The sequence below is a fragment of the Xiphophorus hellerii genome, chromosome 20 (assembly GCF_003331165.1).
Source record: "Xiphophorus hellerii strain 12219 chromosome 20, Xiphophorus_hellerii-4.1, whole genome shotgun sequence".
Classification (NCBI taxonomy): Eukaryota; Metazoa; Chordata; class Actinopteri; order Cyprinodontiformes; family Poeciliidae; genus Xiphophorus; species Xiphophorus hellerii.
The window spans coordinates 17,462,579-17,477,821 of NC_045691.1; the positions used below are offsets into that span (position 1 = coordinate 17,462,579).

At 39.1% G+C, this 15,243-nt stretch overlaps 3 protein-coding genes and 1 long non-coding RNA gene across 4 annotated transcripts; 2 read left to right on the forward strand and 2 right to left on the reverse strand.

The window, feature by feature from the left end:
* Positions 1-964: 964 nt before the first annotated feature.
* ssu72 (SSU72 homolog, RNA polymerase II CTD phosphatase) lies at positions 965-5,501 on the reverse strand. The gene is made up of 5 exons (XM_032549890.1): positions 5,220-5,501; positions 4,433-4,576; positions 2,198-2,337; positions 1,953-2,071; positions 965-1,832 (listed from the first exon to the last, which is right to left on the reverse strand). The coding sequence occupies exons 1-5, from the start codon at positions 5,297-5,299 to the stop codon at positions 1,731-1,733; spliced, it is 585 nt and encodes a 194-aa protein (XP_032405781.1). The 5' UTR covers positions 5,300-5,501; the 3' UTR covers positions 965-1,730.
* LOC116710712 (uncharacterized) lies at positions 2,694-3,120 on the forward strand. Its single transcript, XR_004337121.1, has 2 exons — positions 2,694-2,862; positions 2,893-3,120. It is a non-coding gene; the product is annotated as an uncharacterized LOC116710712 (long non-coding RNA).
* A 2,514-nt stretch (positions 5,502-8,015) lies between the features above and the next one.
* On the reverse strand, positions 8,016-12,385 carry fndc10 (fibronectin type III domain containing 10). The gene is made up of 2 exons (XM_032550466.1): positions 10,508-12,385; positions 8,016-10,408 (listed from the first exon to the last, which is right to left on the reverse strand). The coding sequence occupies exon 2, from the start codon at positions 10,350-10,352 to the stop codon at positions 9,402-9,404; it is 951 nt and encodes a 316-aa protein (XP_032406357.1). The 5' UTR covers positions 10,353-10,408; positions 10,508-12,385; the 3' UTR covers positions 8,016-9,401.
* Positions 12,386-13,074: 689 nt separating this feature from the next.
* On the forward strand, positions 13,075-15,194 carry ora4 (olfactory receptor class A related 4). The gene is made up of 2 exons (XM_032548759.1): positions 13,075-13,207; positions 13,926-15,194. Exons 1-2 carry the CDS (start codon positions 13,121-13,123, stop codon positions 14,922-14,924), a joined length of 1,086 nt encoding a protein of 361 aa, XP_032404650.1. The 5' UTR covers positions 13,075-13,120; the 3' UTR covers positions 14,925-15,194.
* The last annotated feature ends 49 nt before the right edge of the window (positions 15,195-15,243 follow it).

Genomic DNA, 15,243 nt, shown 5'->3' on the forward strand with positions numbered 1-15,243 from the left:
AGTGTAAAGTGCTTTGAGTGACTGATATACTACTCCATTTATATTTATTCAGTGGATAAAAACTAAAAGATCCCATGAAATATGCAACTGTGTGTTAGAGTAAGGAGGTGGAGTAGATGTTGCCATCTGCTGGCTTTCCTTAGAAAACTTTTTAATTAATTTGAATAAAATAACAGAACTTATAGATAACTAGGATCAATTGGAATGCATGTGTGATTGAATTAAAATAATTTTTTTGTAAAGTGCCTCTAAGCAACATTTGTTGTCAGTTGGTGCTATATAAATGGACTGAATTTAATTGAATAGTCATTAAAAATGTCATTTATTTCAGTAATAAGTTCACTAAGTGAAGCACATTTTATCTACAACTTACACAGAGATTAATCTTTTGAATCCTTTATTTCTGCTTATCTAGATTTTCTGCTTACAGCTAATAAAAACACGACACTTAAGATTAGAATATTACGTCTTGATCCCTAGATCTGAACAAACGTCCCGCTTCTCAGCTCAGTGGATCTCTCATATTTTTGACCCGGCCCGTTTTCATCTGGTTTGTTTTACCAGAATTGAAAGTCATTTATGTTGTTGCAGCTGTGCGAGTTAAATTGGCTCTTAGTCCATTAATCTGTTGTTCACTTAGTCTGAATTTCTTCTTCTGTCTGAGTCGACATGAAAGCACACAACTCTATCAGAGAGTTGTGATAGATAGTTTACCCATTACTGACTGTAGGTAAAATCAAGATTACCAACATGCTTAGATAGAAAATAATTTGAAGACATTCAGTAAGTGAATGTCTTCACTGGACTCCAACTGAAATCTGGAGGATAAGAAAAAGGTTAAGGAAAAATTAAATGTAAATTTCTTTCCCTCCAGAAAGACACAAACATGATAATCTAACAGTCTAGGTCTTATTGGCTGCTCCAACTTTCAGAAATCAGAGAAAACGCAATAAAACAAAGTCAGTAAAATGTCTTACATGTCTCCTTTAGTAGATTCATATGTACATACAGAAAAATCAGGCACTCAAGAGTTGAACTTGCAGTTTGAAAATAATTACATTGCTTCAATTCTTAAACATTTACAAAAAAAATACTATGCCCTGAAAGACAGCATTTCAGAGTTTAAATATAAATCATCACATTATAATGAAACCCACCGCAGGAGCACCTCTGAGATGTCTTTGTTTGGTTATTCATCACTAGCTCACCCTCTTTAACTTAATTCAGGTTATCTACAACACACTGGTGCACAAATAACATATACAGCTCAATCAATGTTTCTCCTGTGTAAACACATGTACACGGTCTCATACCAAAATTAAAATTCTCATATTAAACAAAAATGCAATTTAAAATTAAACAAATGAGCGTAAATGTGCTGTACTCAACAAATAACAGAAAAATGAGAGAGGGTCGTAGGGGAGCTGCGGGTCGTGGCTCTCCCTGAGGAGATGTGGTCGAGTGATTTCATTTTGGGTCAGGGGAGGACTGCGGTCGAACCCTGATCTAGAGGAATAAAGGCATAATGAGAGCAGCGAGTCCAACCTCTGCAGAGAGGAACAACCCATCATAACCATTACTTCCAGTAGCTCTCAATCTTTAGGTCCTGACCCAAAGCGTCGAGCTCCTGCACATCAATCATCAGCAGAATACGCAGCCTGCTTCTCTTTATTCTATTGACTGATTGCTTGGGGTCTGGGTGTGTGTTTATTGCAAACTTGTTTCATGCATCAGTAGAAGCAGACGGTGTGGAGAAAAGGCCTGTTGCTCTTGTCCTCAAACTCCTGCAGGAGCTCGTCGATTTCGTTCTCCATGTCGTCTGTGTGCTGGATCTGATGACGACGACGAAGATGGACACAACTTAGACACAGATTAACTGATCCCAGGCTGGTTGAAAGTTTTAATAAACTGTATATTTGATGGTTGAAGAAAATCCTGAATTAGATACTTACACACTGACACAACTCGCAGATGAGGAAGGCTCCCAACGTGGCCTCCTCGTGGTTGTCCTGAATATCTACATTGATTACATGAACTGGTTGTAACGTCTCCTGCTCTCTTGAATTCAAATCTAGAAAAACAAAAACAAGTCAAAATGTAATTTTTTTTTTTTTTAAGATCACAGAGGAAATAGTTTGGAAAGAGTTATAAATAAGAATCTGTAGTCAGTAATTTGATATTTAATAAACAATCTCACCCTCCAGGACTTGGTCATAGACTCTCTCTTCACAGGTTATGACCAGGTCGAATTTATCCTTGCACAATTGAAAGCGCTCTGGTTTTGCTTTGATGCGCTTGTTGCGGTCCAGCATGTGTAAGATCCCATTCTGTGTATATCTGATAGGTGAGGAAGTCAAGGAAAACAGCAGCAGCCACAGAAACGGAACAAAATCACCTCCTCTCACAGCCACACACACAAATTAATGTTTAAAAAGCCTGAAACTACTGCTCTTCAGAGAAAAAGGGAAAAAAGCTTTGAATAATCTGATTAAAGAGCAAACAGTGCCCTCTGGTGGTGACATCAATAACTAGTCCACAATTTAAAGAGAAAAATACTGGACTTCCTGTGAAATAAAGTTTAGACAACTGTCGCCATTCTGAAGAGTTTTAATTAAAATCAACATTTTCAATACGTCACTTTTCTCTCTATCTTCTACTTACAGGTTCTAAATTTTTTTTTTAACTATATCTGCATATCCTACTGCATCACAAATCAGGCGTTTGCTACATTGCACAAGGTTCATAGGTGTCTGTGCACCTGCTAGTCTAAAACTCAGAAAATAAATCAGATTTCAGTTGTTTAAAAATGTGGACAACAAGGGAAACGGTTTGATCTTCCGGCTACCAAACACTAAAATAGAGGTCTTCAACTAAAGCCATAAAAGGTCTGAGGTCTTGCAACTTTTAGATGTTTCTCTGCTTCAACCCACCTGAGTAAAATAAAGAGGTCATCAGCGGGACTATGGAGAACTGGACTGCATACTGAAAGGTGGTTTATGTATTTGATTCTGGTGTGTTGGATCCAGGAAACACTTAAAAGCTGCAGGACACCGGACCTCGAGGACTGGAGTCAAGACCCCTGATCTAGGGTTTCAGCACAATTAAAAGGAATAAATAAAAAGAAATGCAAAAACTTTATGGAATAAATCATTGCTTTTTCAAAGTTATATTTTGAGCTTTCATAACCTCAATAGTTTAAAAGTGGCTTTTCCAAATATGCTTTAGGTAATCCTAGAAGTTAGCTTAATAACAGAGAAATCACTTGTAAAAAAAAAAAAACCCATTACATTATTTCATTTTTTTTTAACTTTATAAAACAATGTATTTAAATATTTGAGAGCAGAATACAGCCCATGATTTTTTGCTTTGCTGATTACACATGAGCAAAGTAAAAAAAAAAAAAAAAAAGCTAAAAGTTTCATTTTTTGATGCTTTACATTTAGAAAGTCCTTTATTCTGCAAGACCTTTTTTTAAAAAAAAATCTTTAAACCTTTTACAGTGTACATAAAATGTAAAGATGCTTTCTACACCTGAACTAAAATAGACAATTACTAAATAATTTCCCTTCCATGACAAGAGCAGCTATTAATTTGAGCCTGAACACTTTAAATTGGCACAACTTTCACATTAATTTGGTCAAAATTTCTGCTTTTGTAGGTCAGAAATTTAAATCTTTTTAAAGTCATGGACATTCAATTAATCTGGGGCAAAAGGACTAACAATAGGTAGCACAGCTACTGTAAAACTAAGAGCATTAAGATATATAGAACAAATCCCAGAGGTATTTTTTTCCTCCACATAATTAAGGTTTTTCCATAGAACCTACCCAGGATTATTTACCATTAAGCTAAATTTTACTCCAAATATACAGTTTACATTTACACTACAGCTTTAAACGTGAGTTTTCACAGGACTTCAAATCTGTATGTTTTGTTTTCCAGCATCATACCTGCTATCCACAGGGATCGTTTTTCTTTTTTTCACCCACCAAAATAAAATCTACTCACCAGGCTGTGCAAAGAACCAAGGCACCAGAAACTGATCATGGTGCAAAAATACTCAAAAATAAAAAATGAAACAGGGGGTTAAAAAACCCATCTAAAATATACATATAAAAACAAAGTAAATAGAAAAATGACAAACAGATTACTATTGCCAACAGAATCCACTTACTGTTCTAATGCAACTGCTGATTGCAAGGTTATTTTCACACCTTATTTTACAACCATGTGTCAAACATTTTCAGACTGCGTCTGATTTGAGGAGCTCCCATTGTTTGTGCTGTCCCAAGACGACCACCTAGCCAAACTCCAAACAAACAATACCATCCATGTAAGACTTTCAGATGGGTCATGTTTACTTAGGTGTGTGTGTGTGTGTTTGAGAAAGAGAGAGAGAAAGAAAGGAAAAAAATGAGTGCGAAGGGGATACAGTTCCTTGTCCTTTCGGACCAAGTCGTTGTACATCTGTTCATAAGTTGTTTTGAAGTCATACACATTAGGTTTATCCGGGGATGGACCAGGTAGCTTCACATGAGACCCAGTCCCAAATGATCGGACGTCAAATCCACGTTTGCTGTAAAAAAGAAAACAACAAGAGAATAAATACAATATTAAAATTAATATTGTCAACAAGATAAGTGCTCATCCTATTGTAGTCAGTTTTTGATTAAAGTGTAGAAATCCTTATTCCCGTGCTTAAAAAAAAACTATTTTTTTTATTGTAAAACAAATATTCAAACAAATAAAATAAATAGAAACTATTCCTATTAAAAACACACAAGGGCAGGAAACTCCTCAGATCGTGTTATGAAAGAGCTGAATGACCGGAGTTGCACAACTGCAGTTCTTCTTCTGGAACACTTCCGTCCAGGGGGCGCTGTTGTCAACACGTGAAGCCGGGGAGTACCGATCTAATCACTAAGCCCTTGTGTTTTAAAATCCCTGCGTCTGTTTTTTTTAAGAGAAAAATCAGTGCGGTCGTTTCCTTCAACCAGCACACGCAAAGCCGTGTAAACAGGATGTGTTCAGGGCGAGCTACACCCTCGGTGGGACACTCCAGAAGTGAGAGTCCATTGTTAGAGAGCGATAAAGGCCTGACGGACTGACGCCGCGTCGGTACGGGTTGTGACCGGCTGGGAAAGCCCCTCCGTACAGCACAGGTTCACTTGGAGGTGGTTTTCTTGTTCTGTCTCGTCTTCCTGGCGGGTCGTCTTTACCTGAGGATATTGTGCGCTTCCATACTGCGGTTCTGGTTGCTCGAGCAAACAACCGCTACACGCAGCGGATGGCTCGGCATTGCGACTCTCCGGCTGAGACTAATTGACACCAGCGGTCAGAAACTAAAACCTAGTGGTTCTTTTGGTTCCTGTGAGGAAAAAAACCCCCAAAAACATAAACAATAAACCCCTATAGTAAGTTAAACGGCACGGCGTTTCAACTATGAACACCGTGAGCACCGCTCCCGTTCTTTTGAAGCAGGAAGTTAAAATGGCGGAACCAGAGACGCTGAAAACGGCTTTATAAGGTGATGTCATCGGGGGGGCGGGGCTTCGCATTACGTCAGTAAAACAAACGTTATCCATATATTCCTTCATTATTATTGAAAAGTAGAAGTAGTTAAGGTGAAAAAATCTATTTATCTATTTAGGTCCCGCAACGACAATTTATTTGACCTTAATATTTCCCGTGTTTTGTTTTGGTCATTATTATTATTACACTTATTGTTGAGATGTGTGTGATAGGTGTGTTTATCAGACATTTATAGCAATACGGAATAAATCGCGTCCGACGGAGAAAACAACAACCACCTGTTATTTTAGGCTAGCTTAAGCTAACCTGAATATTTACAACTCTCTTATTGATACACTGACATTACTTACCTTCTGTCTTTCAACCACTTTGAAAAGCTTTTCTTCGTCTCTCCAACATCTTTATCCTTCCCCCTCTTCCGTTTTCTGTTTTGTGCCCCGGAGTTTTTTTCTGCCGTCCCATCTTTAGCTCCCTGTTGTCGAGTGCATTGCTACAATTCAAATTTAAAAGAAATAAAAAAAAAAAAACGCGTTGTCGAAGGGCCGCTGTCCAAGCAACCTGTATGGGAGGGGAGAGGCGCCTAATCAGTGCTGTTCCTCTGTTATTGATCATTTCATACACAAACATCTGTTAAGTACATAAAATGATGACTAGAAAAAAGTTCCCCACATCGTTTTGGCGCACCCTCTAGTGCAGCGCCCCTATGCGTTGCATACACTGCATACCCACTTTTTGCGCCGCTGGTGGTGGCTCCAATAGCCTCTTCAATGGTAACTTCATCCACACCCTATGTGAAGAGATGGCAAGTTAATCTCTCTTTCTCTAAACCTAGCTGTATCTAGATCCATCTATATATATCAATGGTTTTAGATCCATCTACTTAGATATAAAGATGACTTTATAGACTTTTAAAAAAAAATCTTTTTTCAAGCCTTGTGCTTGAAGTTTAATAATTTACTGCACACAAATGTTTTTATAGTGAAGACATGCGAACTAATAAAGTCAACTTGTCAAGGTGAGAACATTTAACACAAGAAAAATTTAGTTTTCTACATAAAAAAAAGGTTTGTCCAAAAAGATTGCTAGTTGTGTTATGGCTATATCACTTACATCATCCATTTGTGCAACAATTTGTCTTAGGATTTGTCCAAGCCGTCCTCCTCTTCTTTTGATCAGCTTCATCAAGTTGTCAAAATGGAGATCCAGCTGAGACAAGAACTTTGACTGAAGTGGTATGGTGGTAATTCTCTTAAACTCAACTCAAACTCAAACTCTCAAACTCATTCCCAGCTACAAAAAAAAAAAAAAAAAAATTTAGATCACTTACCTAATCGGTGTGCCTCCAAAGATTTGTCTGGCGTTCTTGTGGCTGCATAGTCAGAAGAAACTGCACGGCAATTGTGATATCTTTAAAATTATCTTGTCTGGCTTCTTATTGGTTAAGATTCAAAAGACCACTCTAATCCTTGTCCAATCATATTTAATTATTATCTTTTGATATATTGCATCATTTCCAGTGATGATAAAACATGATTACAATGGTTTTAGTAAACTAATTTAATCACGTTAAATCATCCATCCATCCATTTTCTGTACACCCTTGCCCCTTAGAGGGGTCGGCAGGGGTCACGTTAAGTCAACATAAGAAAAATTAGTAGTTTCATTATTGTTGGTAATTAAGTAAAGGTTCTTTATTCAATTGTGTAAATACAAGAAACATGACTGTCTTGTGTAGTATTAACTTATTTTGTTTGTGCAAATTCAAAGACACCTCAATTCTCATTTTTTCAGTGTTTAATTCAGGGGTCTCAAACTCCAGCCCTCAAGGGCCGCAGTCCTGCAACCTTTAGATGTGCCTCTGCTGCTCCACACCTGAACAGAATAATTAGGTCATTAGCAGGACTCTGGAGAACTGATCTACACAAGGAGGAGGTAATTTAGCCATTTCATTCCAGCGTTTTGTACCTGTGGCACATCTAAAAACTGCAGGACAGTGGGCCCTCGAGGACTGGAGTTTGAGACCCCTGGTTTAATGAGTTGATTTGGCCTCCATATTCCTGAGATCTGAACCTAAGATCTTGAGCTGCTGTGGGATGAACTGAAATGTAAAGTCCAACCCATGAAGGAACCAGATTGCAACTTATAGGATGTAAACTCTCTACTATCAATGTGTTGGTGCTAGATACCACATCACACCTTCAGTGATCTACAAGAGTTTAATGTTTTTCAATGCGATGCGTTTCAATAAATAGGTTGTGAGATAATGATTCCTCAAAGGTTAGCTCAGTCCTTTTTTTGGAAGTATTTTCCAGAACCTTCAGAGTATTCCCAGGCCTGGAGCTGTTCTTTCTCGATGCTGGCTCATGTTCTTGTTCAGGTATTTTTAGCACTCAATAGAAGATATTTTTATTTGACCTTGATGGCACAAGACGCTGTCACATCACACACCCAATTACACAAGGAGAACAATAAAGACAGCTGTGTGATATTAAAAGGTGCCCCATAGTTTTTTATTTGCAGTCAGCGGGACAAAAAAGGGATTCTAGCTAAAAGACGTTTGGCACAGTATTCAGAGATTGCACACTGTTTTCTATTGCCGTTCACAGATTGTACAAACACTGTATGCAAACCTACAAGCAAAAACCTGAATAAATCAAACTTAGATAGGTTATATTTATTTATTTCCCAACATAGACACACGCTCAGATTTATGTACCCTAAGCCATTGATTGAGGCTGTTTGTATTGCTGTAAAAACGCGGCCTGATGGCACACCAGAGACAATCTGGAGCAACAAAACGACACAGTAAACTAGCGTACTAAACACAGTTCATCAGTAATTTTGGTTCAGTGCACCCTGGCAGAGGTTTAAAAGGCGTGTTATTTGCAGAGCCACAGCAAATTGTGCTTCAATTTGGTCGTAAAATGATGAGGTGCATCTTAATACATTAGATTCTTATTGATATTTAGATATTTCAGTAAATCAAAGTCATTTACAGATTTATTACTCATACATTGTTGTGTCATAAGTGGTTAGTTTTGTTTACTTTGACAAAACTCACAGCAAATGAAAACTCAAACTTAAATGAGAAAACTTTGATTTTACAGAAAGCCAAAATAAGGGGATTTTTAAATTATTGTCTCCCATCGTCCTATTGACATTTCTCCACGATTCTCAGTGACGTTCAAGTCAGATGCATTTGCTGAAAAGTTGAGCCCAGTAAGACCATGATAAGTTAACCAGTTTTTGGCAGAGTGGGGAGGTGAAAAGTCCTGAAAGTGAAATCGACATTAGCATGAAACTTGTTAGCATAAAGAAGCATAAAGTACTCTGACATTTATTGGCATGGCTGTGCTGTGGAAACTTCACACTGGATTCAAAACAGCTTTAATTAGGAGTTTCCCTGCTCTGCCTCCAGGTATTATTTTAAAAAAGAAGGAAAAACTAATAAACAGTCTAGTCTGATGTCTCTGTTTCAGTCCTGGATTTGTCTGTGTGTGGTTTCTCTTATGAATCTGACCCAAACTCTTAAACTGGTGAGCTTCGCCATCTTTTCAAGGCTGAAGTTGTTGTTGTTGTTGATTGTGTATCTTCCCAGATGAAACTTTCTATTAATATTCTTGGACAGTATTCTGTGAACAGCATGCTGTTTTTAGCAATTACTTTTTGCGGCTTATCCCTATTTTCCAGGACATCATTTGGGTTTTATTAGCTGTAGGCTATTATCACCAACAATAGTTTCTCTTTTTTCCAAATTAAATTGCCTTTCTAATTTATTAAGAAGCACCTGTGCTGTTCACTGAACAATAACTACCTTGTAACGATGACTGTGGGACGTGTTTATGCAGATATTTAGCTTATTTAGTCCGTCAGTGGCGTGAGTGAGTGCGGTAGGAGTAGGTGTGCTGTGTAGTGGGGCTCATGATGTTTTCTGTAATGTAGGCCACCAGCAGACAGATGATCACCAGCATCACACAGATAGCGCCCCCTACCGCCGTCATGGCGATCACAATATCCTGCATCCCTGACGGCGGCAGCGTGAACTCCACGCAGTCCCGCTGCTCCGCTCTCCGACGCGGGCCGGACCGGGCCGGGGCCCGCAGGCAGACTCGGTACGGGATGTTCTCATGCAGCTCGGACATCATGAAGTCCCGGCAGCCCGCCGCCAGCTGCACGCCGGCGCACTCGAACTGGGTGTAGCTGCCGTTCCACCAGCAGCTCAGCTCGAACCCGCCGCGCTGGTGGCGCCGCTCACCGAACACCGACCGCGGCCCAGACGTTACATGTGACCCAGAACCAGCGGGCTGCTCGGGAGGGCTCTGTCTCGTCTTATTGTCTCCATTGTGGCTCCACTGTAACAGCACGCTGCCATTGGCGAGCAGGTTCGCCACCAGGTTCCCCAAAGTCACCTGCGTCCTGCAGTCCTCCTTGTTGCACCTGTACCCGAACAGCGTGCGTCGAAAACACAGCTGCCCCCAGATGCCCCCCTCTATCACCCTGTAGGCACAGATCGGTGACGCCTCCTCATCTGGTTTCGGTCTCAGCGCGCTGACGGAGAAATTACTGCTGCTGTCTTTAATCTGAAATGATGGCCTGCTGTCATGACTCCGGTTGTTATTCCTGCCTCTCCCCTCGGATGCTGCTGCTGCTGCTGAGGATGAGGATGAGGATGAGGATGAGGATGTTTGGTGTATTAATGTGAAGACCAGGAGCGCCGACAGGGCGAGCAGCTTTGCTCGGCGGTGGCTCGTCATCTCTCGTCCTCTGGTTGAATTATTTTCGCTCACAGTGGACCGCCGGATGGGCGATGGCACAACCATCCGAGCCGAGGTCTGCCATAGAGATCAGCTCTTCTTCTTCTTCTTTTCCCTCTCATCTGAAGCAGAAAACGCATTTGGTGCATTTAAAGCGATCCCGCATGAATAAGGCGAGTAGAAATCGGATCAAAGTGACTCCTTGTGTGCAAACCACTTACGTGTTTCTGCAGGACAGAGGAGCCGCTTTCTCCTTCCTGTCTGGCTTGACGTAAATGGCTTTGATGCCTGTTTGAGAGAGTGCACGTGAAGGAGCGCTCGACGCAGCGTGCTGGAGAGCGTGGGTGCGTGCGTGAAATATTTGGAGTCATCGTCGGCAGCTCCAGGTGTGGATCAGATTCCTGAAAACGCAGCTGGAGGAAAAGCTGTTGCTCTCCTGAACAAATACAAGCTGTGACTTTATGAATGTTTTCTTTAATAACAATAAAATAAATGTATTTTTTATCATCTTACACATTTAATACATATCTGAGAGAGATAAATTAAGTAAGGGCTCGATTAAGTAAGAAATCGATTATTCTGACATTAATAGGATAAAAATGGCCACGTTATACAGATTTTTTTATTTCATTGCTTAAGCTTGTTTAGTTCAGTAGTCGAAATAATTAAAAAAAATACAAATGAACAAATAATTCAATAACTTTTTATTGAATTGAAAAGTTATTTTACTTTAAACCATTTCTTTCAAATGAATGAATTTAATGAATTTGAACAAGGGAAGCTAAAATCTTTCCACTTAAAGAGTTTGGAGTCAGAAACAAAGTGTTATATGTATTTTAAATGTATATATAGGTTAATATTTTCATACAGATACACACATATAGAACAGTTTTGGCTTAATGGCTGCTGAATATGCAGATTTTTCATCAAACTGAAACCTTTTTTCAGTCTGTATGTACTCCAGTTAATTAATCTATTAGCTGACTATTCTTTTGAATTAATATTTGTTTGTTCATTTATTTAATTCTTGTGCTACATGAGGCTTCACATAAAATGGTCATTTATATTAACTGGTGCATAATATAAATGTGTTTTTGCAGTAAAGTGTACATTGGGAACAATATTGGATTATTGTTGGATTATTTGTGTCACTAATGAATTAAATGAAAAGGTTGTCAACATCTATTATGAAGTCTGGCCACAGTTTCTCCGTTGGATTCAGGTTCTTTAACTTTAACCAGTTAAAGTTAAAAGGACTTTAACTGGACCTTTTCAATATATTTCAATATAAACTGCTACATTAGCTCTGGTCGCTAATTTGAAATATTCTTAAAATTACAGTCTTGCTCTGCATTTAGCTCCATCCATCATAATGCTGCCACCGCCGTGTTTTAGGGATGTTGTGTTCAGGATGATGTGCAGTGTTAGTTGTGCAAATAGGTAAAAAAAGAGAGAGTATATTCTTTCAAATGTTTGCTGTATCAGCTCCTTTCTAAGGAGGAAATCTTTGCTGCTCGTTAATAATGACCTCTAATGGAAATATGTAAATTGTGGTGAAATGCTTCATTGCTCTTTACGTCAGTGCTTAGTTAAGATTATTCCATGATATCATCACCGTGTCCCACTGGAAGCTCAGTAAATAATTAGTACCAAGGGAGAGAATGAAAGGCTGATTAACATAGAAAAAAATGCTGAATTTGTTTGTTCACTTCCTGGACCTGTGAGATGAAGGTTCATGGTGTGCACGACTGAATTAGTTTCTCTCTCTTTACACTTAAACAGAATAAATAAAAACAAATAGAAAAACAAAGAGTGTGTATCTGTGTGCGGAGTGGGACAGATTAAATGTTGAGCTGAAGCAACATAAAAACATAACTCAGTTTAATATAAGATATAAAAAAGTCATTTTTGAATGGTAAAATGGTGGAGGAGGACTGATGATGGAGGGAAACCGACTCCATTTCCATAAAAGCTGTTTGTTTTTTATTATAAAAATGTATTTGCTAGAAAGAAATGGCCTGAGTGTATGTTTCTGTTGTGAAAGAAATTATTCTGTTTTTATTATCTATCTATCTATCTATCTATCTATCTATCTATCTATCTATCTATCTATCTATCTATCTATCTATCTATCTATCTATCTATCTATCTATCTATCTATCTATCTATCTATCTATCTATCTATCTATCTATCTATCTATCTATCTATCTATCTATCTATCTATCTATCTATCTATCTATCTATCTATCTATCTATCTATCTATCTATCTATCTATCTATCTATCTATCTATCTATCTATCTATCTATCTATCTATCTATCTATCTATCTATCTATCTATCTATCTATCTATCTATCTATCTATCTATCTATCTATCTATCTATCTATCTATCTATCTATCTATCTATCTATCTATCTATCTATCTATCTATCTATCTATCTATCTATCTATTAAATAAGTTACTTCTGGCTCATTATCAAACAAAAGGTAATAACAGATTATATTATGGTATTTGAATAGTGACTGTGAATATGTTTGAATTAAACAAAAATAGAGTAAACTGAATAGATAAGTAGTTCAACTATTAGTTTTTCCTTTGTATGTAAATAATGTGATTAAACTTGTTGACGTAGCATTTCTGTTGGTCTGTAACACATGGGACATGTTGATGTTTTGGATTAAATGGACCGTGATCTTGGTCAGCAGAGGTTTATCATGTGTGATGGATTTAATCATTTGTCGGTATGAACACATATAAAACAGCCTGGCAGTCGGGAGCAGCAGCACTGTGTGTGACCTTCTGACCCGTGTCTGAAAGGAAAGGATGACGCCATGTCAGAGGTTCTTACTGTAGAGGCTATTTTGTTTGGCCTCTTGGTTTTTTCTGGGATTTTGGGAAACATCTTGGTCATCCATGTGGTGAGAGAGCAAATATCTTTTTAATGTATGACTGGAAGGTTTTTACACAAAATCTTACCAGGCATTTTTGTTTTAGTTTCTAGTGAAAATAACTCAGTATACTTTAAATAAAACAAAACAAGAAACCTTTCAGTAAGATATAGCAGCTTGTTTTAAGTCAATAATTTGTCAATATTGATGTAAAAGTATTTTTCCACTGGTTTTTTAAAAAACTTAAATCAAGGTCTTATACAGCTCTGGGGGGAAAAAAAGAGACCACTTAAAATGATCAGTTTCTCTGATTCTACTCTTTATGGGTAAATGTTTGAGTAAAATGAACATTGTTCTTTTATTCTATGAACTACTGACAGCATGTCTCCAAAATTCCAAGCAAAAATTTAGTATTTATTTACAGAAAATGAGAAATGGTCAGAATAATGAAAAAGATGCAGAGCTTCCAGACCTCAAATAATGCAAAGAAACAAGTTCATATTCATTTAGAAACAACAATTTTAATGTTTTAACTCAGTTCAGAAATCTATATTTGGTGGAAAAACCAGGAGGTTTTCAATGGGGTTCAGTGCAGTGGGCTCTTATTTTATTAAGCTGTATCTTTCTGAAAAGTTACTTAGTTTTGTTTTATTTCAGGAGTATTAAGATATTTGCATTAGAAACCAGACTAAAATGCGTTTGTGTTTTTTCAGTGATTGACTTCAGTCTGTTGTATTTCTCCACTCAGGTGTTTCAAACTGCTTTTGAGAGTCCGTCTCGGAGACTCTCTCCCTCCGACACCATCTTAGTCCACCTGTCTCTGGCCAACCTGCTCACCTCTCTTTTCCGCACCGTGCCCATATTCGTGTCCGACCTGGGCCTGGACATGTCCCTGTCTCCGGTCTGGTGCAGGATCTTCATGCTGCTGTGGGTGTGGTGGCGAGCCGTGGGCTGCTGGGTGACGCTGACGCTCAGCATCTTCCACTGCACGACACTGAGGCGACAACATGTGACCTTTGGACCTCTGACGCTGCAGAGGGAGCGGTGGCGGGTGTGGGTGGTGCTGGGACTGGTGTGGGGCGCTAATCTGGTCTTCTCAATCCCGGCGCTGTTGTTCACTACTCGCGTTGAAAGCAACGCCACCGTGGAGCTGATGGTGATCAGCTGCACCACACGGCCTCTGCTGGGCTGCGCCTGGAAGTTTCCCAGCGACCAACAAGGCTCGGCCTTCGCATCCACTTCTCTTGCGCTCAACGAGGTTCTGCCGCTGGTTGTGATGGTTTTCACCAACTTGTTGATCCTTCACTCCCTGGTCAAGCACATCCGAGCCGTTACCTCGGAGTCAGGAAGCCACGGGGAGCTGGACAAACAAGTGTCCACTGAGCGTAAGGCCGCTCATGTAATCGTGTCTCTCGTGTCGCTCTTTGTGATCTGCTGGGTCCTGCAGGTCGCCGCTGTGACCTACTACAACTATGACGGTGGGCGTCACGCCGAGGGGCTGCTAACCGTGGCCCACTTCTCTGCTTCGCTGTTTGTGGGATTCAGTCCGCTTGTGGTGGCTCTGGGACACGGGAAGCTGAGGAGGAAAATCAGGAGCTTGATTCTGATGTGGACCAACGTTCCTCACAGCCAGGAAGCTGAAAGTGGGAAAAAATCCCTCAAAACAAACGGAAAAAAACCCAGTTTTGTTGCTAAGAAAGAGGTTAAGGTTAAAAAGGTCAAAGACAAAGTTATACCACACAGATAGTGAAGGTAAAATATTTCTTCCTTCACTGAATAAATCAAGAATCTCATATCATTTTTAATTCCTTTGTTATTCTTTAACTTATTTATTGGAACTCATTTATTTGAATCTAAACAAACAAAAACAAATCAATTTCTCATCTCATTTGTACAGATTGTTTGCACATATCTAGCATGTTGCTCAGTAGTGGATTTCATTTTTTGTGATACGGCTCTCCACCCATGGCGGCACAGAATGTGGGGCATCACAAACTGTCCCAAAAATAAAAGGTTCTGCCAAAAATACGTTTTCTGTTGCTTTTTTGCACACTTTGAGTGTGGTG